Source organism: Dromiciops gliroides, chromosome 3, assembly GCF_019393635.1.
Source record: "Dromiciops gliroides isolate mDroGli1 chromosome 3, mDroGli1.pri, whole genome shotgun sequence".
Classification (NCBI taxonomy): domain Eukaryota; kingdom Metazoa; phylum Chordata; class Mammalia; order Microbiotheria; family Microbiotheriidae; genus Dromiciops; species Dromiciops gliroides.
The window spans coordinates 591,889,146-591,915,644 of NC_057863.1; the positions used below are offsets into that span (position 1 = coordinate 591,889,146).

General features: G+C 42.4%; 1 protein-coding gene across 2 annotated transcripts; it reads left to right on the plus strand.

Moving 5' to 3' along the window:
• The first annotated feature begins 154 nt into the window (after positions 1-154).
• CDCA8 (cell division cycle associated 8) lies at positions 155-26,248 on the plus strand. Of its 2 annotated transcripts, XR_006355659.1 has the most exons (11): positions 155-473; positions 5,426-5,554; positions 6,036-6,076; positions 13,878-13,950; positions 15,384-15,460; positions 16,363-16,427; positions 17,647-17,742; positions 19,022-19,148; positions 21,501-21,587; positions 22,087-22,232; positions 22,700-26,248. XR_006355659.1 is itself a non-coding variant. In XM_043995249.1 (10 exons), exons 1-10 carry the CDS (start codon positions 377-379, stop codon positions 22,129-22,131), a joined length of 837 nt encoding a protein of 278 aa, XP_043851184.1. In that variant the 5' UTR covers positions 155-376; the 3' UTR covers positions 22,132-26,248. The 2 variants fall into 2 exon arrangements, 1 of the variants encoding a protein (XP_043851184.1); XM_043995249.1 differs by having other exon boundaries at positions 22,087-26,248.
• Positions 26,249-26,499: the final 251 nt, after the last annotated feature.

Here is a 26,499-nt window from a genome sequence, read left to right on the forward strand (position 1 = left end):
TGCCCGAGGATTGGCTGGTCCAATTGTGGAAACGCATGATGATTGGCTCTCCTGAGAATCCCTCGCGCCCGCTCAAGAGTGGGAATTCTTATTGGCTGTCAAGGGGCGGTTGAGTTTGAATTCGCAGGCCGAGGCAGCGACTCCATTTAACATTCCTGAGACCGGTGGGTGGACCCGGTCTGGTCATTGCCGACTTCATAGGGACTTCGCTCCTCTCGGCTGGAAGGGGCCCGACCGGAACCGTCCGGCTTCCCTCGGGCGCGGAAGCACGTCCTGCGGAGCTGACCTCTACGAGCGCCCAACCGCCTCACGCGCTGCCGCCGCCCCCGCCGTCCCGGTCGGCCCTACCGCGCGGCGTCTTCTCCGCCTCTGCACCATGGCTCCGTCGAGGAAGGCCTCGAGCCGAACGACCAAGAAGAATGCGGTCCGGGGCAGAAAGCTCGCCTCCTTCCTCAAGGACTTCGACCGTGAAGGTACTTCTACAGGCCCCGAGGCTCGGCCAGGGCCCAGAGGAGGGAGACTAATGGAGCCCACTAGGTGCACCCTCGGGGATGAGGGGGAGCGAGGCTGGGGGGGGGGGCGGGAGCGGGGGGTAAGGGGGCCTGCGCTCGTGTTGCCCTGGGTAACTGCGGAACGCGTCGGCGAGGGTGGGGGCGTGCGCGGATCCGCTGCCACCCGTTATTTACCGGCTTCTTCTCCGGGGGCGAGCGAGGCAGGTCATTCAAACGATCATCCCACACTACTACTTAGCAGCCGTCTGCTAGGACGCGGGGGATGCACTGATCAGAGCAGAAACTGCCCCTGCCCTTCAGGAGAGGGGGAAACGACTATGTAAATATCATACTAGTGTCCTTGGGAACTTGATCGGAGCCTTTCCCCGGGACCCCGAGCTCCCCACGCCTAAGCATCCTGCTAGGTGGGAGTCCGTGCAAAATAAATACGAGGTAATCTGGTCGAGGAGGGCACTGGCAATGGAAGGAAAGAGAGGTCAGAGGATCGGAAAAGGTATCTTTTTAACTGACTTTCGAAGGACACAGGGGGAGATGAAGAGGGAAGGGATGCATTCCAGATATGGGGAATGGCTAGTGCCAAGTCGTGAAAACGGGAGATGGGAGAAGGCTAACTTGGCTGGACTGTAGCAGAGTAAGGGAAGCGGAGTGATACATGATAAAGCTATTAAGGAAGGTTGGATCAGATTGTGAAGGACTTTGAACTGCCGAGCAGAAGTGCTTATACCGTGTCCCAAAAGCTTAGGGTAATTCTAACGTTTTATTAATGGCTTTAAAGCTTAAAACGTGCACTGAGACTTTTGGGACCTGCCCTATTTGATTCGAGAGGCATTGGAGTTTGAATAGGGGATTGTTGTGTGCTCAGACCTTTTAGAAAAATCCCTTTGGCAGCTGTGTGGAGATATCATAATCCACTGGAGGAGCTCTTCTGAAGTGCCTATTCTGTGCAGGACAGTGAGCAAACCCAACGAGATGTGATCCTAGCCCTCAGAGAGCTTCTTGTGTCTACTACACAAGACAAAACTGCGGTGTTATACTTTGCATATACCGTGGTCTTTTGTTTGTTTTTGTCATTCTTTGTATCCTCAAACTTAGTGGAGGCACTGGTATATGGCAGATGCTTAGGAAGTGCTTGTTAATAAGCGCCTAAAAAGCAGTACAGAATGTACTTTGAAGTTTGAGAAAGGGGAGATCCCTGGACTGCAGCTCCAAAGCTCTTTGTGGTGTTATATGACTTGGGCAAATCTCTTATGCTCGAGACTGTGTTTCTGCTTAAACATTAGAAGGCTTTATAAAAATCAATTCAGGTAACATCCATCTATCCATTAGCTTCGAGAGAGTGGTAAGTATTTAAATTATGTAAAAATGATTTCCCCATAGTACAGTTACAGAAACAAAATTTTTTTTATTCATATTTACTTCAACGTTTCAATTGCTGTTACTCATTAGTATAGATACTTCTTGCAGAGTGTAGCTCACAACCCCACAGTTCATTGCATCTTCTTTAATTCTTACCCATATCCTTCCACAGACCCTGACTAGAGGATCTACTCGTTATTCTGGGGGCTTTTTTCCAGTTCTTTTTTTTGTTTTTAATTTTTGCAATGGGGGTTAAGTGACTTGCCCAGGGTCACACAGCTAATACGCGTCAAGTGTCTGAGGTCGGATTTGAACTCAGGAACTCCTGAATCCAGGACCGGTGCTTTATCCACTGCGCCACCTAGCTGCCCCCCCCTTCTAGTTCTTTTAATGTTTCCTGAATACTAATGTGATACTTAGACTATAACTAAATATATAGGAGGTAGCCGGGAGAAAAGACCCTCAGGGTTTCTGGCCAAAATAGAAAGAATTGCTATTTACACCCACTCTGCGCCATCTAGAGGCCAAACAATGGCCAGGTGAGGGCTGGGACCTATTGTTCTGTAGATGAGAGCCAGAGTTATTTTGAGTTTAAGGAGTGGTCCTTAGAAGAAATCTAGCATATAAACCCCAAAACATTTGTGGAGTTTGGGCAAACGTATTCCTTTGTGCAAAGCACCTGTAGGAAGGACTATGATTCCATATATGGAGAGTGGGAGAAAAGGGGGAAAGAAAAGGAAAAAAGAAAGGAAGGAGCTGCATTGCCCAAGTGGAGCAGGCCAGTTGGGTCCCCAGCGGGGGCAGCTGCTCATAGAATGTTGGTGTTTCTTTGTCCTTCCTTCTCAAAGATGACCATGACATCGAGGAGGTGGTGTCATGATTTGCAGTGAATTGGATTTAAGAGAGGAGGAGGGCTGTGCAAAGTCATCAACTCTCTCCAGAGTCATCTGGGTCCAGTGGCAAGATATATTATGAGGAAGACTGGAGATGGCTTCTGATGCTGTGGGAGACCATGGCCATGGCCTTTTGAGCTAAGGCTTTTCACAGGTCTCTGTTTACCTGAAGCAATGCCCACTCAGTGATTAAGGCTAGGTTAGAAACTAAGCAAAGAAAAGCCTTTTTTACCCAGTGAAAAAGAAAAAAATACACCTTGTTTTTTTCTCAAATATGTTCTTGTTATATGTTTTACAACATTTTCAGGTGTGATTTTTCATTGGTAACATAATCATAAGAAAGTTTGCAAAGCCCATTACATGCATCATCTAATTTGATCTTCACAACACTGCTTGTGCTCTACTTATACTCACTACATCTTTCCATTGGCTCACCTGCAATTTTGGTTTTTCAGAAATCTTGATGTTTGACTGTTTGTTAACTATATAATGTCACTGGGACAATATTAGTATTTTTTGTTGTTGTTGTTGTTTGTTTTTTTCAGGGCGATGAGGGTTAAGTGACTTTCCCAGGGTCACACAGCTAGTAAGTGTCAAGTGTCTGACTCAGGCTTTGAACTCAGGTCCTCCTGAATTCAGGGCCTGTGCTTTATCCACTGCACCACCTAGCTGCCCCCGAATATTAGTATTTTTAAAATGGGCTTTGACAATAGGTGAGCAGTTTAGGATTGTTTGAATCACTTGTTTCCCAAATGCAATATGACCCAGTCTCTTAAGTTAAATTGGGACTCAAGTTATATGTGTTATCCATCCAACTTCATGTTATAATTGAAACATGTGTGTTCTTTATCCACTTAGGTTTTTTCCCCCTATGTAGATAATTAGACCAACCTCTTTCTAGTAGTCATGGTTCTTATTAAGGAGTTTCCAACAAGATGGCTCCCACACCTATAGTACATAATGGATAGGAAAATGAAACCACAAAGGCAGCTTTGCTTAGTGAACCACCATCAATGTTTAAAAAGGCACATGATTGGCAGTAGGCTTGGAATCAGGACGATCTGTGTTTGAGCACCCACTACACCAATTGATAGCTGTGACCACAGGCAAATCTTTGAATAACTCTGAACCTCAGTTTCCTCATCTGTAAAATGAGGATAGTAATACCTGTGGGAAGGATCAAATGTAAAACACTTTGCAGACAACAAGGGCAGTAGAAGTGTCAGTTGTTGTAGTCACCAAATGCCATGGAGGATATCTTGTGCAAAGGCCAACTAGAAGTAGTTCCCTGTATACTCTAAGATTGTCCAGAGGCTTCTTTTTGGAGGGCACATGTAGATTTTATTGAGCCTGAAACCTTCTGATATGCCAGACCTTGATTGGATATTCTTTAAATGACCAAGCAAACAGGATTTAATGACACCCTTTTCCTTATGCTTGTTAACTAAAGAATGTGTGATGCTTAGTTCTAGTACTTTTGTGTTCAGTTCATTTGGTCACCCAACTGAATGTTTGTCATCTGTTACTCTAGAAATGTTTTTATTAGAGTAATGTGAAGTATTTGATCTTACAATGCATGAGGCTCACTTTAAACAGTGAGACAGGGACAGCTAGGTGGCGCAGTGGATAGAGCAGTGGGTCCTGGAATCAGGAGGACCTGAGTTCAAATCCAGCCTCAGACACTTAACACTTACTAGCTGTATGACCCTGGGCAAGTCACTTAACCCCAATTGCCTCACCAAAGCAAATAAATACATAAATAAAAATAAACAGTGAGGCAGTTTTGTTAAATTTAATGTAACTGCATTACAGTTGCTGTTGTTATGGTTTTAAAGAAATCCGAATCCTTGATTCAGTTGTAAACCTACATTCATTCTTATCAAAGTTATGTCCCTGTTGGTTTTTTGTTTGTTTGTTTTTTAATGCATATACTAAAAGGCCCAATTTGGTCTCAAGACTTTTGGTTTCCCAACTCCAAATGATCCCCATCATCTCTGAAATTTCATGATTCATTTTTGGTAGGAAAAGGATCAAAGATGACTGCTGACATGATTGGCATTCTTTTGTAAAATGAAAGGGTGGTATTGTAGAAAGAACATAAAGACTGGAGCTTATCATCTGTTTTAGTTCAGGCTTTTACCACTTACTTGCTATGTATGGGTTCTTGGCCATATTGCTTCTCTAAATCTCAGTCTTCTCCTTTTTAAAATAAGGTTAATAATACTTGTCCTGGCTGCCTCCCAGGTTTCTTATAAGGAAAGTGCTGCATGCTGGTGAACTCTTACTATTTACATTGATATCTCTGAGTGGCTGAACAGTTTCATGCAGTGTTTCCTATTGCCCCTCTTCCCTTTAAGCATGGGAATTGCTTTGCCTGAGGTGACTGACTGGGATGTTGTAGAGCCCGTTTTTTGAAAGATATATATGTTTGTAAGACGAATCCATGGATGACAGGAAAACCTGGAATCCAGAGCTAGAAGAGACATCTTTAATTATATATCAGAAGTTGTCAACTTTCCTGGGGTTGGGTAAGGGTTGTTACCAGGTAATTTGAACATTGCAGAAAGGTTCATTTCTAAAATGCTCAAAATTATTAAGGCTTTCAATTGCTGTCCTGTTTTATGTAAAATGATCTGTTTGTGTTTTGTTAATCCCTTCTCACAGTACAAATTAGATCGAAGCAAATACAGTCAGATTCCCAGAACCTCATCAAAGAAGTCGACAATCTTTACAACATTGAAATCCTCCGGGTTCCCAAGGCTCTTAGAGAGATGAATTGGCTTGACTATTTTGGTAAGATGCTGTACCTCTCCTAGCTGTTAACTGAAGTGTAGAGGCTGACAGTGGCCCAGGCTCTGACCTTAGAGCACTGCTGCTGGTGGTGTTTATGGTAGTTTTACAAGGTTGTCAGAATCTTTGAAAACTCTGAAAGAATATAGAAGATAAAGTGGCAGTGGTTGTAGCAATGTAGAAAGGTCTTCTTAAAGCACTACTGTCAGCAGCATTTTGAAATGATTGCTATTTAATAAGAAATCACAGCTTGCAGCCAGTTATATATTGCTACCTTCTCCAAACCAGCAGTTCTGCACTTTAAAATCCAATGGGCCTTATTTATTGTCTAATTTACCTTAATCTTGCAACTCTTTCTAGATATTTAAGTAGCTTCTTTGTGAGGAACAAAAACATTAAGTAGTATCTTCCAAAGATGCTTCTGTTGTTGAATAAATGATTGTCCACGTGTATTAGTTACTAAAAAGCAATGTTCTTTTTGTAGCTCTAGGAGGAAGCAAACAGGCCCTGGAAGAGGCAGCAACAGTAAGTAATTTGTCTCATTTGATTTTTGTGGGAAGTCTCTCTCTATCAAATCCAGGAATATTTGTTGAACCATTCTGCCCAAGACAGCATTCTTGTAAAGGGAACATTATCTAGGAATAGCCAGTGCAGAAGACAGATTCTTGGGGATTCTACCATTCTTATAGGCCTTGTTTGTTTTACTGATAGTTTTTGTTTTTTTACTTCACTGTCACAGTTCATAACAACTACCATCTATGAACCCTCCTATGTAACAAAGGAAAACACCCCGTATTTTGACAGCATGTACGATATTCTGTGCCTATACCTCTCTACTGAGAGAGGAGGGGAGTATACTTCATCATTGGTATCCTGGATTCAAGATTGGTTACTGCATTTAATCTGAAATTTGATGTCTTTTAGTAGTATTTTTATGTTATTGTAGTCATTTATATTATCCATTTAGTTCTGCTTACTTTATACTGTATCATTTGGTAAAAGTCTTCCCCTTTTTGGGGTATTCTTGATGTGCATCATTTCTTATGGTGTGATACTATTCTGTTACATTTACATGCCACAGTTTGGGCTACTTGTAGCAATTCCCCCCTGCCCCATGTCCCTTGTTGTCGCTGTTACCAAAACTGTGGCTGATGGGTTGCTTATACCTGTGATTACTGAACTGCAGGAGGGCTAAGGCCAGTCAGGTGGGACACAATGAATCCAGAACCAATTTGTTGAGCCCCCTGGAGCAGAGGGCCTCCAGACGTCTGAGGAGGAATGAACTGACCCAGGTTGGGAACAGAACAGGTCAAAGCTTCTATTTCAATCTGCAGTGATATTGGATCAGTGAGTGACTGCTGCACTTTCAACCTGCTCAAGTTAGGAAAACTCAACCCTACCCCACCCCCCAAGAAGCCACAGTTCGCCTGGCTGGCTATTCATTCCCCAGTCAGTGGGCACCCATTTATTCTAATGCTTGCTGCCATAAAAAGTGTTTCTGTGAATATTGTGGTGCATATTGGACTTCTGTCTGATCTCTTTTCATTATACATCCAGTATAGGGATTGCTGGGGTCAGAAAGTATGAATAGTTAAGTAATTTTCCTCTTATTTCAAGTTGTTTTCTAGAAGTGTTGAAAAATTATGTTTCCCACCAATAGTAAATTAGTGTCCCTGACTTCTCATGATCCTTTAGCATTGGCTATTTTTGTGGTGTATAATTACCAACTTGATGAGCATGAGGTAAAACCCTAGGCTTGTTTTAACATGCATCTTCTTATTAGCAGTTTGGAATTTTTTTATATGATAGTTGATAACTTGCATTCAATAAAGCTTCTCTTCTACTTACTCCTTGTTCCTGTAAAAAATTATTTAATCAAAATTGTCCCTGTTTTTGTTTTTCTCTCTCATTTATTTGCCTACAAATGTTCCCCAGCCATAGTTGTGAAAACTACCTCCTTCCATTCTCTAGCCTTTTAAATATATATATAATCTCCATTTCTATATCCGTTCGGCTCTTATTGTGATATAAAATGGTAGTCTTAAACCTATTTTTTGCCAAATTACTCTTCAGTCTTCCCAGAAGTTTTGTCAAATCAGGAATTTTTCATGGGATTACTGAACATTGAGAAACTGTTGATTTACTTCAGGATCTTGTTTGTCTATTCTGATAAACTCCTAAGGGAGATAGCTTGTCCTGCTTTCTGCTCCCTTTGTAGTTCCTGGACTTGAGTTCTCCATTGGGATTAGGTGATCTCAAACCCAGATTTATTGATTTTTATTTATTGTGAATAGTATTTTACTTTGTCCACTTACATGTAAAGATAGTTTTCACCATTCGTTTTTATAAGATTTTGAGTTCCAATTTTTTCTCCTCTCCTTCCCCTTGCCCCTGTCTAAGATAGCAGCTATCTGATATAGGTTATACATGTGCAATCATGTTAAACCTATTTCCACATTAGTCATGTTGTGAAACTAGAAACAACAAAAGTGAAAAACCACACAAAAAAAATGAAAATAGTATGCTTTGATCTGCATTAAAACTCCATAGCTCTTTCTCTGGATGTGAAGAGCATTTTCCATCAGGAGTCTTGGAATTGTCTTGGATCATTGCATTGCTGGAAGAGCTAAGTCATAGTCAATCATCACTCAGTGTTGCTGATACTCTGTACAATGTTCTCCTGGTTCTGCTCATTTCACTCAGTATCAGTTCATCTGAGTCTTTCCTGGTTTTTCTGAAATCTTCCTGCTTATCATTTCTTATAGCACAATAGTATTCCATTACATTCATTTACCACAACTTGTTCAGCCATTCCCTAATTGATGGGCATCCCCTTCATTTCCAATTCTTTGCCACCACAAAGAGAGCTGCTATAATTTTTTTTTTCCTGTGGGTCCTTTCCTCTCATTTTATGATCTCTGGGATACACACCTAGTAGTGGTATTGCTGGATTAAAGGGTGTGCACAGTTTGATTGCCCTTTGGGCATAGTTTCAGATTTATTTTTACATTGGTTTGCATATTGCACCCATCTTTATTACACAAGCCTTGGGATAAAACACAATTAGTTTAGATTCTTAGTCATTGGACTTTGCTAACCATAGAATGATTGGAGCCATGATTCTTTGTTTTGGGTTGTCATAGACTCATAGAATTTCCAAATTGAAAGAGACTTCAGGTCATCTAGTCCCACCCATTCCAAAAGCTGTAATCTCAACTGCACATGTATAATTTATATTGAATTGCTTGAGTCTTTAAGGTGAGGTAGGGGCACGGAGGGAGGAAGGAAGAGAATTTGGAACACAAAATTTTAAAATTGATGTGAAAATTTCTTTATACATGTAACTTGGGGGAAATTCTAAATAAATTAATTAAATCAAAAGCTATGATCCCTTCTCTGTGTGACATTCCTAACAAATGGTTTTCAACCTTCAAGTCTCCACTGAGGGGAACTACATCCACTTGGACTGAAAAGGACTAAGCACTAGGAGGAAGATTGGAAGGAAGCAGGAGAGATGACAAATCCTCATACCATGGGGAGTGTAGGGCTTCAGCCTTTGTTTAGGAAGTGCTCTGCTTGCATTACCCCATGTCATTGTCACAGCTCTCCTAAAAGATGCAAGTGTTTAGAATCCCCATTTAATAGTTGGGAAGCCTAGAAGATTTAAATCACACAGTAAGGGAAAGAGCCAGATCTTGAACTGGACAAAGGGCTTAGGCACATAAAACAGCACTTTCCTAAACAGAGCAACATAAAAAGGGCTCGACAACCACATAGAGATCTCCCTTCTTCCAGCAACAAACTAAAGTGATTTAGATGTGGGGTTTGGAGGGAGATGTGATGAGAGAGAGAGGTGAGGTCATTGTATAAAAGATGAGTCTAAGGAATAGCAAAGAGGGCCCATTTGTCTTTTCTTTTACTGTAATGAGAGAGCTGGGAAGTAGAAGGGCTCATATTTATCAGAATACAGTAAGCAAACTCATTGTAACTAATCCTTGATGAGGCAAATGGATTGTAATATGTGTCTTGGCCTGTTGCTTTGAAGACCAGCATGTAAGTTTTCTTGGTTATGACCAAATTCCAGTTCATTTTAGCTTTATAAGTTCATGTGAATTATGCTTTTTTTTTTTTAAACAAAGTGACTAGTGTCCATAAACTGTCAATCCCACTGCTAGACATATGTTCTAAAGAGGTCAAAGATAGTCAAGTCAACAGATATTTATTAAATGTGTGTTCTAGGGGGTGGCACATTCCTGATAAAAAGACTAGAACTTTGGGGAAACTCAAAGGAGAGAAGGGAAGCACAAAAAGGTTAACATGATAGAGGATTAAAGGAAGTTAAACTTTTCATTCAGATAATGGGGAGATGATACACATGTCCGTCCGACCCCCCACACCTTCCCCAGGCCTGTCATCATCATGGTTCTGTAGTAGTTCTGTAATGAATGTCAATATTTTAAGAAAATAATAGAAAAGGGAATAGGAACATAGTGCAGGGAGAAGTGAAAGGAAGGTTAAGGGAAACTACCTCAAATAATCAAAGCACACAAGTAGATTGTTGTTGTTTGTGCTTTGTTCTCGAAGAGGACCATGATGTGATGTGATAACTTGCATTGAATTAGATTTAATGAAGGAGGGCTATTCAAGGTCACTAGCCTCACTCTTTCCTCCAGAGCCATTAGGTTCCAGTGGCAAAATACATATCAAGATGACTAGAGATGGCCCCGGATGTTTAAGTTAAGTAACTTGCCCAGGGTCACACAGTTAGTAAGGTGAGATTTGAGCTCAGATGCTATCAACTTCAGGGCCAGTGCTCTATCCACTGTGCCACCTAGCTGCCCCCAGAGATGGTAGATCTTAGCTGATTAAAACAACTTTTTTTTTTTCTCCTTTGTGGGTCAATGAGGGACAAGTGACTTGCCCAGGATCACACAGCTAGTAGTAAGTGTCAAGTGTTTGATGCCGGATCTGAACTCAGGTCCTCCTGAATCCAGGGCTGGTACCCTATCCACTGTGCCACCTAGCTGCCCCAAAACAACTTTTTTAAAAGCATATATAGGGGCGGCTAGGTGGCGCAGTGGATAGAGCACCGGCCCTGGATTCAGGAGTACCTGAGTTCAAGTCCGGCCTCAGACACTTAACACTTACTAGCTGTGTGACCCTGGGCAAGTCACTTGACCCCAATTGCCTCACTTAAAAAAAAAAAAAAGCACATATTATGTGGCAAGCACTAGAGGTGTAAAGAAAGGCAAAAAAACAGGCCCTGAACTCAAGGAACTTATAATGTTAATGGAGGAGACAAAGGGGGAACAAGTATGTACAAGTAACAAAGGCTCTACAATTAAGGAGGACCAGAAAAGACTTCTGGGAGAGGAGAGGACATATTTTTGCTGAGACTTGAAGGATATCAGGAGGGAGAGATTCTAGGCTTGGGGGAAAGTCATAGCGTCAGAAATGGAGTGACTTGTCTCAGGAATGGCAAGGATGCTAGAATCGTTGTTCATAGAGTTTGTGAAAGGGGGTAAGCTAAGGTGTAAGGAAACTTGGAAAAGTAGGAAGGGACCAAGTCATGAAGGGCATAAAAGTCAGATGATGAAGAAAATTTTATCTTGCAGGCAATAGGCAGCCACAGGAAAGGGTTGATAGGGATCAATGAAGGGATCAATGAATGCACAGATGGATAAATATATATAGATAGAAAGGTCCCATTTATACTAAAACATATCTCAGTAACAAACCACAATCAAAATAGATGTTTGTACTTGAAGGAAGATCACTGCACCATAAGAAACAATAAGATGGAATCACAAAATGTATATGAATTGATACTAAGTGAAGTAAGCAGAAGCATGGAAACCTTCGATCAATTAACAAAAATTTACTAAAAGTCTACTCTGTGGGGCAGCTAGATGGCGCAGTGGATAAAGCACCTGCCCTGGATTCAGGAGTACCTGAGTTCAAATCCGGCCTCAGACACTTTACACTTACTAGCTGTGTGACCCTGGCCAAGTCACTTAACCGTCATTGCCCCACAAAAAACAAACAAACAAAAAACAAAAGTCTACTCTGTTAAACATTGTACTAGGCTCTGGGGATGCAAATATGAAGACTGAAAAAACCTCTGGTCAAAAAGAATTTCTCTTCCAATGGAGAAAATGACAGTTACGGAACTACATACACAAGAAAAGAAAAAATACAAAGTTAAAATGCAAGGTGATTTGGGAAGGGAGGGCACTAGCACTTCAGAGAGAGTGTCAGGAAAGGCAGGAGATTTTTGAGCTGCCTCTTGGAGGAAGGAAGGGAGGGGGAGGAAGTACATTCCACCATTGGGGTGCAGATGGCCAATGCAAAGGCCCAGTGATAGGAGATGGAATGTGGAACAGAGAAAAAGAACATTTTGGCTGGATTATAGAATACGGGAGAGGGAGTACTACCCAATAAGGCTGGAAAGATGATTGGAGCCATCTTATGAAGAGCTTTCAAAGCGAAATAGATGAGTTTAATCCTAGAAGCAACAGGGAGCCACTGGATTTTGAGTAGTCAAGTCACGCTGCCACATCTGAAACTTGAGGCAGAGACCACCCTGGGAGGCTGTTGCAGTTATCTAGGCCAGAGGTAATGAGGCTGAACTAAGGTGCTAACAGTCTATGAAGAAAGAAATCAGATCTGAAAGATGTACCTTTTGACAGCTCATTGAATATGTGGATTAAGGCAGAGTGCAGAGAATAGGACTCAATTCATCAAGGTTTAAGATTCTGGGAGACTGGGGGCAGCTAGGTGGCACAGTGGATAGAGCACTGGCCCTGGAGTCAGAAGGACCTGAGTTCAGATTCGGCCTCAGACACTTAACACTTACTAGCTGTGTGACCTTGGGCAAGTCACTTAACCCTCATTGCCCAACCAAAAAACAAAAAAAAACAAAGATTCTGGGAGACTGGAAGAGGCCAGTGAGGGCCTCTGATGAAAACAGGAAGAGTACACTAACTATGTGTTAGGTAAATGGAGAGCACAACAACAAAATTCAAAACTAAATGAAGATGGGCCTCTCTCCCTTCCTTGCAGAAGTGAGGGGGAGTATGGGTATGGAATGCTACCTATATTGTCGGGCTTGGTGTAGTGGTTGGTTTTGCTGAACTGCTCTTATTTTTTAATTCTTTTTATAAGAAATAGTCCTCTAGGTGAGAGAGAAGGGATCAATACCATTTAAAGTCCCTGTGATGTGGACTATTTCCTTCTACAATCAGAAGGTGGAAGATGGAAAAGGTAGAAAAGGCCACAGTTCTTTAACCAGACAATGGAAAATTATTTAAGGAAAAAGAATAGGCTAAAGGAAAGGGAGATAATCTTATATTTTAAAGATGGTGGGGAAAAGGGGGAAATAATATCTAACATGTTTAGTTTATAGCTTCTAAAATCTGTGTAGCCTTCAGTACTTCTATGTCCATTTGTTCAGATGCATTTAGCAGAGTGTTATGGGAAAGCTCAGGGTGCTTAGCAAAGCAGGACATTTTGCCTTGTCTGGATAAAGTACTCAATCATACACCTCAGAGTTCATCTGACCTTTTGTATTTTCCAATAAAACCAATATCAGGAAACTCCTTTGTAAATTGTTGGAATTTATAAAAATAAAGAAGAAACAATATCTTCTAATTTAGCCAGAAGAATGTAACCTTCTTGAAGAGAAAAGACCGCCTTTTATTTTCCCATTAATATCCATAATATGTGACATAGTATCTTATACATGGTTATTAAATAGAGTAGAATTTAAGTTTCTTGAGAGTAGGAACTTTTCGTTTTTGTCTTTGTACCTCCACCATTGCCTGCTGCAGAGTAGTCTTCTTTGTGTTTGATTTTTATATATGTGTATGTATACATGTACCTATTCATATGTATTATATAAACACACACACATACACACAAGTGCACACATATAAAATTTAGCCATTTAATCTCTTGTCTAGCCCCAAAAGTGGCATTGGCCCTAGCTACTAAGTTAAGCTCTATGATGCAGTCCAATTTTAATTTAAAGGCACAGGTCTTATATTACCCTGCCTGGTCTTTGCTCTCAGTGTTGAAAGGACTCTTATTAAAGGATGTTCCCTTTGGCCATATTCACAGGTAATGAGTGGATCACTGAGGGACATTGTCCTCTAACAAGGCAATCACAATCTAGATATTCCATGTCTGGGTGGTCACATCTCATTTCAAAGGGCAAGGAAGCAGAGGCAAGAAAAGACTTTCTAAGAGAAGAACACATTCATCATCTAATGTTTCTCATTAATCATGTACATTGATGCCTCTGGTATTTCTGACTATTTTCTTTCAGGCTGACCTGGATATCAAAGAGATAAATAAGCTGACAGCTGAAGCTATTCAGACACCCTTGAAAGCCGTCCAAGGTTGGTGGCTCTTCTCAATCCCTCGTTAATTTGGTGTTTGTCCCCACTCTTCTCCAGTGATCTTTTCTTGACTGATAAAATCCAGTGGCCTTTTTTTAAAGTCCCTATCTTCTTTGACCTTTCTGCCACTACTCACCCTGCCCTTGGCATTTTCTCCCTTTTTGGTTTCTGTTACACTGCTCTCTCCTAGTTCTCCTACCCACATGAACGCTCTTCAATCTCCTTTGAGCAGTCAATCACACATTTCCTGGTCCTTTACTGTGGGTGTTCCCCAGTACTCAGTCATCAGCCACCTTCTCTTTACATGTGCCCTCTTGGAGATCTTATCAGTTCCCAAGAATTCAAATTCTTTTGCAGATGACTCCTGTGTGTGTGTTTCCTTGTCTAGATCTTAAACACTACTTCATCAACTACTTCTTAGGTCTTCGCTAAGCTTGATGTGAGGAAAGACTTCCCAACAATTAGAATTATCCAAAAGTAGACTGTCAGAGAGAGTGGGTTCCCCCAAACTGGGCAGGTTTTAGATAAAGACTGGATGATCGATTAGAGATATGGTTGAACTACAGGACTGCTAGAGTCCCTTCCAGTTCTGAGGCTGATTCTTCCTGGATATCCCACTGGCATCTTAAACTCAATGTGTCCAGAATGGAATTTAGGGTTCAGGTTGTCAGTACCTCTTGCCTGGACTATGGGATTAGTTGGGTCCTAATTGAGTTCTCTGCTTCTAGTCTCTCTCCTCTTCACTCCCCCATAGCTGCCAAAATAATCTTTCTAAAAAGCCTAGGTCTGGCCAAGAGGCAGCTGGATGTGACAGAACCACTACTGGTTCTTTGTTTTTTTTGGTGAGGCAATTGGGATTAAGTGACTTGCCCAAGGTCACACAGCTAGTAAGTGTCAAGTGTCTGAGGCTGGATTTGAACTCAGGTCCTCCTGAATCCAGGGCTGGTACTCTATCCACTGCACCACCTAGCTGCCCCACCACTACTGGTTCTTGAAAGAGATGATATACTTACTAATTGTTACAAAAGTTTTGCCTCCTAACCCCTCAAAGAAAAAAAATTCACTTAAGTAATTTGGTCTATCCTTTGGGCAATCATAGTGATTTGCCTGCTATTAGGTTACTTTACTATAGATAAAACAAAAAAGTTGGGTACCGCTCTGCCATTTATTGACTGTGTGACATCAGGCAAGTCACAAAACTCTGCAAAATGGGGGTACTGTACTCCATAGGCAGCCAGAAAGGTCGTCTATGGAGTAGCTTATGCGGCCAAGGACTTTGTTATGGGAAGGACCATGTGCCTGTGAGCTCCTGTCATCATTTAATACACCTGAAAAGGGCAGGTTGTTTCATCATTTCAAGTGATCAGTAGTAATTGGGTTAAATAAGTTAATTTCTTCTGGAGTCATTAGTCTATTTTAAATGCTTCTTACAGCAAAGAAAGCAGCAAAAGTTGCTGAGATGATTAGAGAAGAAGAAGAAATTGAAAATATTAATCCTCAGACTACAAAGGTAAGGGTTGTATCCTTAGGAGTCTAGTGTGAGCTCCTGATTGTCTGTGTTGAGAATCGTCATTGGCTTTCTCCCAAAAGCTAATAAAGTAGGCAGATATGGTACTTGAAATATAGGGCTTCAGTCAAATTCACGGCAGATGAATCTCTGAGGAAGTCATAACTTTGAATTGAGACTGCTTAGGTAAGGTAAGGAGAGCTAGACCATGGGGGGAAGCTTGGAAGGCTGCCCTTCCTCACATCCTAACTTTCTGGAGCCCCCCTCACATGATTCCCCTGAGAGTTTGGGAAAGAAGAAGCCAGAATGAAGAAAATCTCCAACCACAGCCTCCATTCTTTCAACCTTAGGAAACGACATATGGAACTGACCCTCCCCCAGGTCTGATGTCCCATCTTTATACTGTCCCACGTGGGTTCTGAGCCTGCCTGGTAATGTGGCTTTAGGCAGCTCTTCCCATGTCTTGGCCTAAGTTTTCTCTTTCTATAAAATAACAAGTGAGCTAGACTTGATGTTGTTGAAGGTCTCTTCTGGCTCTGACATTCTATGTTTCTGTATCGAAAAGGGACTAGGGGCCCAGTGAAAAGAAGTGGCAGCTATAGGTAACAACTACAAAGATGCAGTTAGAGCAGTGCAGAAGTGGAGTGGGCTTCTCCATGGGGGTCTACAAGCAGGCTGGACAGCCACTTGTAATATATAGCGAGGTTCCTTTTTGGCCATTGATGTCCCAAGTCAAATTAATTGTGTGACATGAGTTGACGTGGTCCTGTAATTCTAGGAGTTGGTCACTGCATTTCACATGATAAATCTGTGTATTTGAGCTCAATTTTTTTGCCCCAGACTTCCTTGCAGGCCTTTTTATCTTTTCTTATGTGTAACTTTAGTCTCATCTGTTTCCCTCTCAGGCAAAGAAGTGTCCAACAACCAAAAAGAAGACTCAGTCCATTCGAGCAAATGGCAGGAACAAAAGGCATGTGGAGGGGTGCTTGTGGGGGTGGGGCTGGAGACCATAAAGCTTTCCCACCTGTTGATTTGGAATGTAGTGGAGAAGGTTTGAGCCCTTCTGACTCATAGGCAGAGACTGGTTTCTACAATAGGGATCTGTGACAAATTGTCCCCCAGGTAACAGGAAAATTAGATTCTCTTCCCCCTGTGACTTAGGCTAGGTAGTTGCAATCTAGAAAGGCTACATCTGAAAGGGGCAGAAAAAAGTCAATTTAATCACTAGTTTGACTTTGGACTGGAGGGTAGGGTGGGCAGGACTAGCAAAACTTTTAAGATTCTTAGAAGTTAAGGCTTTTTAACCCAGTGGTTCAATAGAGAGATTTCAAGAGGTCCAGAAACTTAGAGGAGGGGATGACAACTTTTCTTTAATGATTGCTATATATTTTATTTTATGCATTTAAAAACATCATTTTGAGAAGGGGTCTAATGACAACAAAATAAGGATACATAGACTAGAAAAATAGACAGAGGCAGATTCAGAACTGGGATTAGACTGGAGAGAAGCCCACTTAGGACTCAGTATTCAGCAAGTGAGGAGTAAGCAACAAATGGTAATTTTTATAAATGCATAATTTAAAAATAACAGTTCATCTTTATATGGTTATTCTGTGATGTCATGTGCACTGCTGTCCAGTGAAGGCATTTAACTTCCATTGTGACTAATTTTTCAAATCTTGCCAGGAATACTGATATCTTGTTTACATTCTAGTCTTTAGGATGGCAGAGAGAAAGAATTTTGGTAGGCAGTGTTAAAGGCTTTAAACCTATGTCCATCCAACTTATAGCATGAGACTATATTATATAATTTGTGCCCAGAAATTCCCTCATGCTGTATGTAGTAAACAATGTTGGGATGCTTTAACCCCCCAACCACATTGTGTGCTAGTTCACACATTCTAGATGGGAGAGTTGGAAAATAAGTTTCTGGAAATAGTTAGGACCCTAGAGGCTTGTTTTTCACGAGAATATTCCTCTATCAGTATTCTCTCATGAGGTGGGGACTGCTCACAGTTAACCAGAAATCTTCTGATGATACAGTGAACCTGGCAGGCTGAAGGAGTCTGTTGGTGGGAAGGGTGTCCTAAGGGCATAATTAGAGTCATTGAAATTGGTGCTTTATTCACACTAATTAAGATTCTATCACATGGCAAAGTCTCTTACCAATATTACCTTGATAAATACAGGTCAAACCAAAGCAGTCTTCTTACTCCAGCCATGGGCAGATCAGATTTCTCCGTATTAGGACCAGCTCCGGGCATGACACCCAGGTTTGATTCCAGGTAAGGATTTTAAAACTATTTGAAGTTCAGTGGTGGTCCAAGTATTTAACTCTAGTCACTGGAGAACTGACATTTGCAAAATGTACCTAATGCTTAAGTCTCCCCAGTTTCTTCAGAGGATGAAGGAGACATGGGCTTTGCTACATTCTTCACTCAGCATTCACTTTGCAGCTAGGGGTGAAGTGGAGACAGCACTGGGCTTAGAGTCAAGAAAACCTGAGTTCAGATCTGTCCTCTTGCCTTGAGTGATCCTGGGCAAGTCTCTTTTTGTTTGTTTGTTTGTTTGTTTTTGGCAGGGCAATGGGGGTTAAGTGACTTGCCCAGGGTCACACAGCTAGTAAGTGTCAAGTGTCTGAGGCTGGATTTGAACTCAGGTACTCCTGAATACAGGGCCGGTGCTTTATCCACTGCACCACTTAGTTGCCCCCCTGGGCAAGTCTCTTAACCAATGACTGCCTCAGTTTCCTCGTCTATAAAATTTGGATAATAAAAGCACCTACGTTCCAAGGTCATTGTGAGGCACAAATGAAATAAGAATTATAAAGCACTTAACACAGTGCTTGGCACATAGCAGGTGCTATACAAATGCTAGCTATTTGTTGTTATTACTCTCCTAAGAACAGTTGGTGTCATCATCAGTAGCATTATATGGATGAGCTATTTTACTCTCTCTAGCCATAAGTTAGAGTGAGTAATGCCTCTAACACTAGCAGGGTAACCTTTCGATAGCCCTTTTTGGCCCCTGCTGATTCTAACCCAGAGGTTTAAAAGAAATGAGTGGCAACATTTAAATAATGCTTCACTCTTTCTTTCTTTTGCAATAATCTCCATCATCTTGAAATCGTTCGATTCCAGAGATCTTGCAATAATGTAATCCCCAAATCATCTCTTCCTGTGACATTTGAACAACTAATGGAAACATTTGGCTGCTCTTTTAAAGGAAATGACCATGGTCTATTTCTGGTGATTTTTTTTTTCTTTTTCTTTTTAGCAACCAGGTTTCATGGAATTGAAAATTATACAGATGAGAATTTATTTTTCTAGTTGCATGTTTAGTAATTACAGCCTTTTTCTCCAAGGCAAGTTGTGTTTAGTCATATTCTGCTCAGAATTTTTCTAAATTTAAACTTCATCCTCTTAAAATTGAGTGGTTAGGGAGGAAAAAAGTAAGTGATTTGAGAACTGCAGCTTGAGCAAGGATTGGGGTGAAAGTGCTCATGATTCTTGCTTTAATTCACTGTGGTGGGCAGATTTCACAAAAACTTTCCTACTTTTATAGAATCTTCAAGACCCCAGGCCTACGCACCCCCGCAGCCAGAGAACGGATTTACAACATCTCTGTGAACGGCAGCCCCTTGGCTGATAGCAATGAAGTCTTCCTCACTGTGCCAGTGGGTGGAGGAGAGGTAAAAGAGAGCAGAGTTTATGTGAGAGGGAGTTGGGGCCATTCTGGGTCTTCAGGGACCATTATGCCTACCCCCAGGTACATCTTTTCTGTATATGCCTTGATCTCCGCTTTCAGCAGCATCTCCTGCCCAGTCTTTCCCCAGTCTGGAGTTTCATGCTGTCCTCCAAGGTTGCCATTGCTACAGAAAACCCTCCTCTGACTTGAAAACTGCCCACCTCCGTATTTATTTACATGCTTGACATGCAGCTTAAGATGCAACACAACCATAGGTATTACCAGCCTGGAAAAATGAGCTTTACATCATGTTTGTTAGACCTGAAACAGAGGTTCTCATTAACTGCTGTGATGAACTATGGGTATACCACTATTCTAAGATAGAAAAGGGTATGTCCCAAAGGTCTTTTCTTATTGGAAAGTCAACAAGTCCAAGTTCACTTGAAGCAGATAGGCCACTGTAGAGACAGCAGCATAGGCTGGGCTCTCTGCTCCCAGCAGCTTAGCCAGCTTCTGGGCCCAGAGTTGTCTGCACATCCTCTTTTCCTAGACCCTAGTTTCTTAAACTGTGGGTCAGAACTCATGTCAGATCAAGTAACTGAATGTGGGATCATGAAAAATTTGGCAACAGTAAAAGGCTACATATACCTATTTTATATACCTGGGGTTGCGTAAAAATTTCCCGGGCAAAAAGGGGTGGAGAGTGGAAAAATTTAAGAAGCACTGGTCCAGACAATCAACAGATACCTATTATGTGCTAAGCGCTGGGAATACAGGTAACAAAGAATGACACAAACATTTCTCATATTCTTTCAGGGGCAACAAGTGGGTTCTTTCCATTTTTACTTTGCTCTCTAGTTCTAAGATATCTTTACAGTTCTCTTCACTGATTTCTTGAAACATGATGACTAGGCTCTTTGTTCCTGGCTTTCAAATAGCCCTGTGATCCTCAAATTAACTCTCCAGTCTTCTGACTTTGTTTTATTATTAGTGTCTCAGGGAAGCTTCCATTTGGTCAATTCTTCAGTGAGGTTTTGTGCCACTTTTTCCAAGCTATAAATTTTCTTTTCTTGTCTGCCCTAGCATTCTCATTTGTTTTTTAAATTATTTTTAAACAATTTTTTAAAACTCTTGCTTTAACTAAGAATTCTTGCTGAACTTGTGTCTAAGCTGCATTTTTTCTTTGAGGCTTTGCTTGCAGGTATTTTCAAGGCATTCTCTTTTGTGTTTGTGGGTTGACCTTGCTATTCCCACTCTTTATGCTGGGATTCTTTTTTGGTTTGGTCATTGTTCCAGCTGGCTTTTAGGCTTTGGACTTGATGTTAATACTAGGGCTCTGTGTATTTATGGGAGCAATGTCTGGCCTGAGCTTCTGTCCTCTTGTGTCCTTTTGCTGCTTTCATTGCTTCCAAACTGGTATAACCCAGGGGAAGATCTGTTCATTACCCTTCTGGTCTAAGCTCTGCAAGTTCCTGACCCAGTTGTGGGGTCTTTTGATTTGTTGGGAGTTTCTTTAGACTGCTACTCAACTCAGTCACTATTACTCTGATGGGAGGTTTTGCAGATTCAGAGCAGCTGAACTGCCAGTTCCCTTTGGTTGGAGCCTCCTGCCCTGGTTATTCCACTGTGGGCGTCCACACTGGCCTGGTGACTAGACCTGAGTCCCACTCTGCTCCTGTGGTCAGAACTACATGGCTACTATTTACTTCAGAATTTGTTCAGTGCTTAGTACACAGCCAGGGCCCATACATAAGACTGCTCCTCTCTACCCTGGAACTGGGTAGTAGGCAACAGAGCTGCCAGATGCTACCCGTTCCTACATCCAGTGCTATTTCAGGGATCCCCAGGATCTCTTTCTCCCTAGTGCTGTTTTCAACCAGTTTTTCTGCCCCAGGGCACTGGAATTCTCTGTGCCCTCTCCAGGCCAGACCTCATCCCAAGGGTCTGAGGCCTCTGTGTATCTCCCTAAGCCACCCTGGACTAACTGGCTTTTTCTTCACTTTCCCAATCAGAATTCAGTCCAGTGCGTTTTCTAGTTCTTTGTGGTGGATGTTTAATGGGGAGGGAGGCTGTACTGTGTCCTCTCACCCTACCCCAAAGAAACTTTTCTACTCATTACATTCTAATGGGGAAGACCAACAGGTGCACGTCTACATACGTAGAAGGAATAAAAGAGAATAGATGCAGAAAGGTTAAATACTAGATTGGGGGAGAGAGGGCATCAGGAGTGCGGGGGTCAAGAATAGCTTCATGTAGAAGGTGGTGCTTCAGCACCAGGTTAGAGCACATTCTAGGGGTTCTCTGGTCTTCTGAATGTGAACTCCCCAAATGGAACAGCCCCTTTTCCTTTGGACAGAGCATGCGCTTACTGGCCAGTGATTTACAGAAGATGGATCTGGCGCATCTGGATCCAGAGGCCTTGGGAAACATTAAGAAGTTGTCTGTAAGTTCTCTTAACTCTGTTTCATTGAAGTGTGGTCATTTTGGGCATTGAGGAACGCTTTCCCTTGATCTTATGTTTCTGGTTACGCTTAGAAGCGTCTGTCAGAGCATCTGACTGAAATCCTGAAGCCCTGAATGGTGTGGGAATGTTGTCCCAGTAGAGCCAGGCCTGGGGAAGCCTCCAAAGCCTGGGGAAAGATCCTGCTGTTGGGCCAGGGTGGGAGATCCACTGGATCTGGAAGGGGGCCTGATAGCTGGCGTGTTCAGCTGGGGTTGTGGGGGATAGCAAAATACCGTGAATGACAGGGCACTAGTGAGGCTGATGGGATTAAAGGCTTGGCGAGCATCCTCCTCGTACTGATCACCTTTCCTGCTAGTGTTAGGCAATAATCGCTGTGAAAAGGTCTTGAGAGGGAGGACTTGGGGCCCTGAAACGCCCCTGTCCTCAAAGGGATGCTGCCTGTCCTCTCTAGGTAACACATGTTTCGCTCTCCTTTCAGAATCGACTTGCTCAGATTTGTAGTAGCTTACGGACCCAAAAGTGAAGCAGCTGACATTCTTCAAGAAGCCCGAGCCAGTCATGATGGGACTTAACGTGTGCAACTTTACCATCTCCAAAGGATCTCTTCGGGCTTTGTTCATTTGGGTATACAGTTTTTGTAAAGGGATTGACTGACCTTTTGACTGGTGGGATAGTAGAGATCATGGCAATGCACATGCCTTCTTATCCCCCTTCTACCAAAACCCTCAGGGTAAAACGTTAAGGAACACTGCTATGGCCACAGCCTCTCTCCACCTGCCAAGGCAGCTGGGCAACCTCTAGTCCTTCTTCACCAGCAGGGGCTATTGCAACAATGGGATCCATAAAGCCATATTGCTCCTCCTCACTAAGTCCTATATCCTGCTGTGGCCCAACATCATCCAGACTCCGGGATCTCAAAGACGTTTCCTTGTTCTCCCTTTCCCTCAGGCATTACCCATGTGCCCCACACTGGGGCTGAGCAGCTAAACCTTGCAGTGGGAGCCAGTATGACAAGAATGGTGGCAGCACTTGACTGCTAGGGAGCCCTCCGGCTTGCCTCAAACTGGTTCCACTGTTTTGTTTATTTTTAGGACTGCAAGTTCTTGGGGACTTAGAGCAGTGGCACCATGTGCCACAAGAACAGGGCTTTGGCTGCATGAGACAGGAAATGACAGCAGCTGCATCTTCCTAACGACCACTGCGACAGTAGCCCCTGTGTCCCCTCTTCCTCCTCTCTGCTGACCATGTTTGGGGAGTTCTTTGTTTATACCTATCCTTGAATAAATTTTAATGGTCACAATCCTGTCTGGATGGCACAGTCTAAAGTGAGCTTGGGAATTGTTGGCTGGGCCTAGGCCTGAACCAGATAGTGAAGTGGGTACCAGGGCCCTCTCTTGGAGTTCAGAATGCAGATGTGAGGAGACAAGCCCTGGCCCCCTCCGCTATGAGTGTCTGTGAAGGCCACTCCTCAAGCCCAGCTCTCTCCAACAGCCTAATCTGGTTTTTACTAGCTCCCAACTCTGAACTGGCTTTCCCCTTTTCTAGGTGTTGGAAGAGCAAGACCTGTGGGTTAGCTATCCTGGGGGAGAGAAATAAGAGCAACACTCCCTCTCCAGCTTCACGTTGCTTTGTCTTAGGCATTTTTTCCAGCAGGTTTCCCATTTTGAATGCTTCTGGCAGTGTGGGCACACCTGAAGGTCAAAGGGGAAAAGTGCCCTGTGGCAGACCCTTAGCTGGCTATTTACAGACTCTACACACATGGATTTGTCCATCAGTGTGTGTTGGCACTGGAGACAAGTGGTTTCCAGCATGTGCGGTGCTGTTTGATGGAACATAAAGGACCCCCAAGTGTTGTCTACTGCTCATCAAATCATCAAATATTAAAGAAGTTAGAAGAAGGCTTCAGGCCTTCTAGGATGGATGAAGGATGTTTGTGGAGGCCACTGACAGCTGTCCAGGATAGCCAGATAGACATGAGTTTCAGTCTGCCATGCTTATGGATACCTGGGAGAACTGAGGGACCCTGTTCGTAACCTGGATACCCATCTCATTAACCTGCTGCAGTGTTCATTGAGCATCAACGTGGGATCATGGCATCTTCTCACTGTGTGCACAAAAAGTACCATTAGCACTTCCTCCTACCCCCCTTCCTCCATCCTGGCTTCCTGCCCTTGGTGAGAATAGCACTGCTCTCATTTTCCCAGGCTCCAGTGTTGTCTTTTACTTTGCTTACTTTGCCTCGTTCTTTTAAACAGTCAACAAATATAAAGTGACTGTTCTGCCAAGCTCTGGGAAAGATACCAAATCTAAATAAGATGTGGTCCCTGCCCTCAGCTTTTCTAATGGGGGGGGGGGGTGTACTCATCTTTGTACTAGTGATTGGTGTAAGGGCTAGGTGAAGTCAAAGGAAATGCCATTCCCCACTGAGAGGCAGGGTAGGTGAGGAGGAACACATGCTCTCTCAAACTGACAGATTCAGCAAAAGAACAACAAAAAGAAACCTACACAGGAAAATTCTTGTAGGAAAACAGATCAAAAAGCTGAGGAAGCAAAAAGGGGTCCGGTGTGAGGGGAAAGGTAGAGTCAAAGAGAATTCCCTAGGAGGAAAGAACAAGAGTAAAAGAACATGGCTAACAATCAGCATCAAAACCTGGAAATGAACTAAGTGCTTGTGGAATGTGATGCTGCAGGATAACAGGAATTGTACAGAGTTGTGGAGGAAAGAAAGTAACATCAGATGCCTACTGTGCGCCAGGTACTGCTAGAAAGCAGAGCCAAGAGAACTACAATGGTGGAAGCAGTGGGACAGAACCAGGAAAAGGTCAGCCACCTGAAAGGCAATGACCAATCTTGTCCTAGTTATAGAATGTCACATAGTTTATGTGGGCAAATGAAAAATAACTGGGAGAGGTTTTTAAAGCAAACATTTTATATTTGAATGATTTTATATATATATATGTTATGCTGACAGAAGGGAGCAGTCTTTGTGGAGTACCCTGGGCCACAACCCACTGCTGACCAGTGACAACATGGAATGTGCCAGGTGGACCAAACCAGAGTCACATCTTCCTCTCACCCTGGTAGATATTGTCTAGGGCCAAGGCCCCAGGACAAGTAGTTCTCCATGTATTACAGGTCATGCTTCCAGCCTGGTCCCCTGCAGCATTGGGGAGGGGAGTCACTTGTAGAGGTATGACCTTACAGTTGCCTCTGTGGTCACCACAGCCCTACCCCCCTGAGCCACTGCTATTGAAGACCCTGAAAAGAAGTTTATCATCACCAAAGATGCTGACACTTGTTAAATGGTTCGATACCTGGAGGCAGTTGATGGTTCAGTGGATAGAGCAAAAGTCAGGAAGACATGGGTTCGAATCCAGCCTCAGACACTATCTCCTGGGTCCAGCAGGAGATATAAAAAAGAAGAACATGAAGCAGAAGAATTTAAGTCCTAATAGGGACAGTTTCAGTATCTCAGTGTCCTCAGTTTTAGAGTTGCCAAAAGACAATTGTCCAGGGTCATGAAACCATTATGCATCAGAGGCAGAGTTTGACCCCAAAAGTGCCTCCGACTGACTGCCAGACATTGAACCAGTCCTTCAGCTGGGTTCTTGACCCATACCTGAATGGGTCTCACTTAAGTTGCCCACCAGCCATGGCTCCTAATCATATTTTCCTGCCTTGCCCCCTTTGACTCTTGGATCTTGGTACATTACAAACAAGCATTACTGGTTTACTGTCTATCCAGTGGGTTCCAATTGGCTTGTTCTACTTAAAAGATCACTTTGAAAAATGGATAGAAGTACCTTTCACAGCCAGGGCAAGACAGGTAATTTCTGTTATGTGAATTTGAAAAATTTTGGCACAAAATGTAGCTAGGATAGCCAAAACCTGACTGGGTGAAACATTTTTGCATCAATATGTTGGATAAGGGGATCTAATAACCAAGTTATAAAGAGAATTAATAAATATATAACCAAGAGTGATTTTCCTGGGGATGTGACTAAAATATGTCAACAAAGAGTGCTCAGGATTGTAAACTTTTAGCTATATGACAGATCGCTCCAAGTCCCTAATAATGAGATGTAAATTGAATAAACAGATCTTGTATCTAGAAATTGACAATGATAAAAGACAGGAACAGTCATTTTGCAAAGGGTTTGGGAAGATAGACATGCTTATCAGTGGAGCTGTGAATTGGTTCAGCCATTCTAGTAAGCAACTTGGAATTAGGTATATTTTTTAAATGAATAAAATTTTCACACTCTGACCCAGAAATCCCATTGTTAGCAATATACCCCCAAGGAGTCAAAGGAAAGAAAAGTCCCAAATATGCCAAAATATTCACAGCAAGTTTGGAGGCAGAGGGGGAAGCAAAGAATTAGAAACAAAATAGATGTCCATCAATGGGAGAATTAGCTAAGCAAACTGGTGATGCAATATATGGAATACCATATAAGATAATGAATATAAAGAACTCAGAGAAAAAGGGAGATATGAATTGATACAGAGCAAAGTGAGAAAAATACACAACATGATGAAAATTAAATGACCAGGTTTGGCCCTGGAGAAGAATTAAGAAAATGCATTTCAGACTTAAGTGGACTGATGCTGAGTGAAGTGAGCAGAACCAGGAGAACATTGTACACAGTAACAGTAACATATGATGATCAACTGATAGACTTGGCTTTTCTTAGCAGTGCAATGATCCAAGACAATTCTAAAGGACTCATGGAAAATGTTTTCCACATCCAGAAAAAAGAACTGTGGATTCTGAATGCAGATTGAACCGTGTTTGTGTTTTTTGAGGTTTTTTTCCCTTGTGTTCTGATTCTTCTTTCACAACATGACTAATGCAGAAATATGTTTAATGTGATTGTACATGTATAACCTA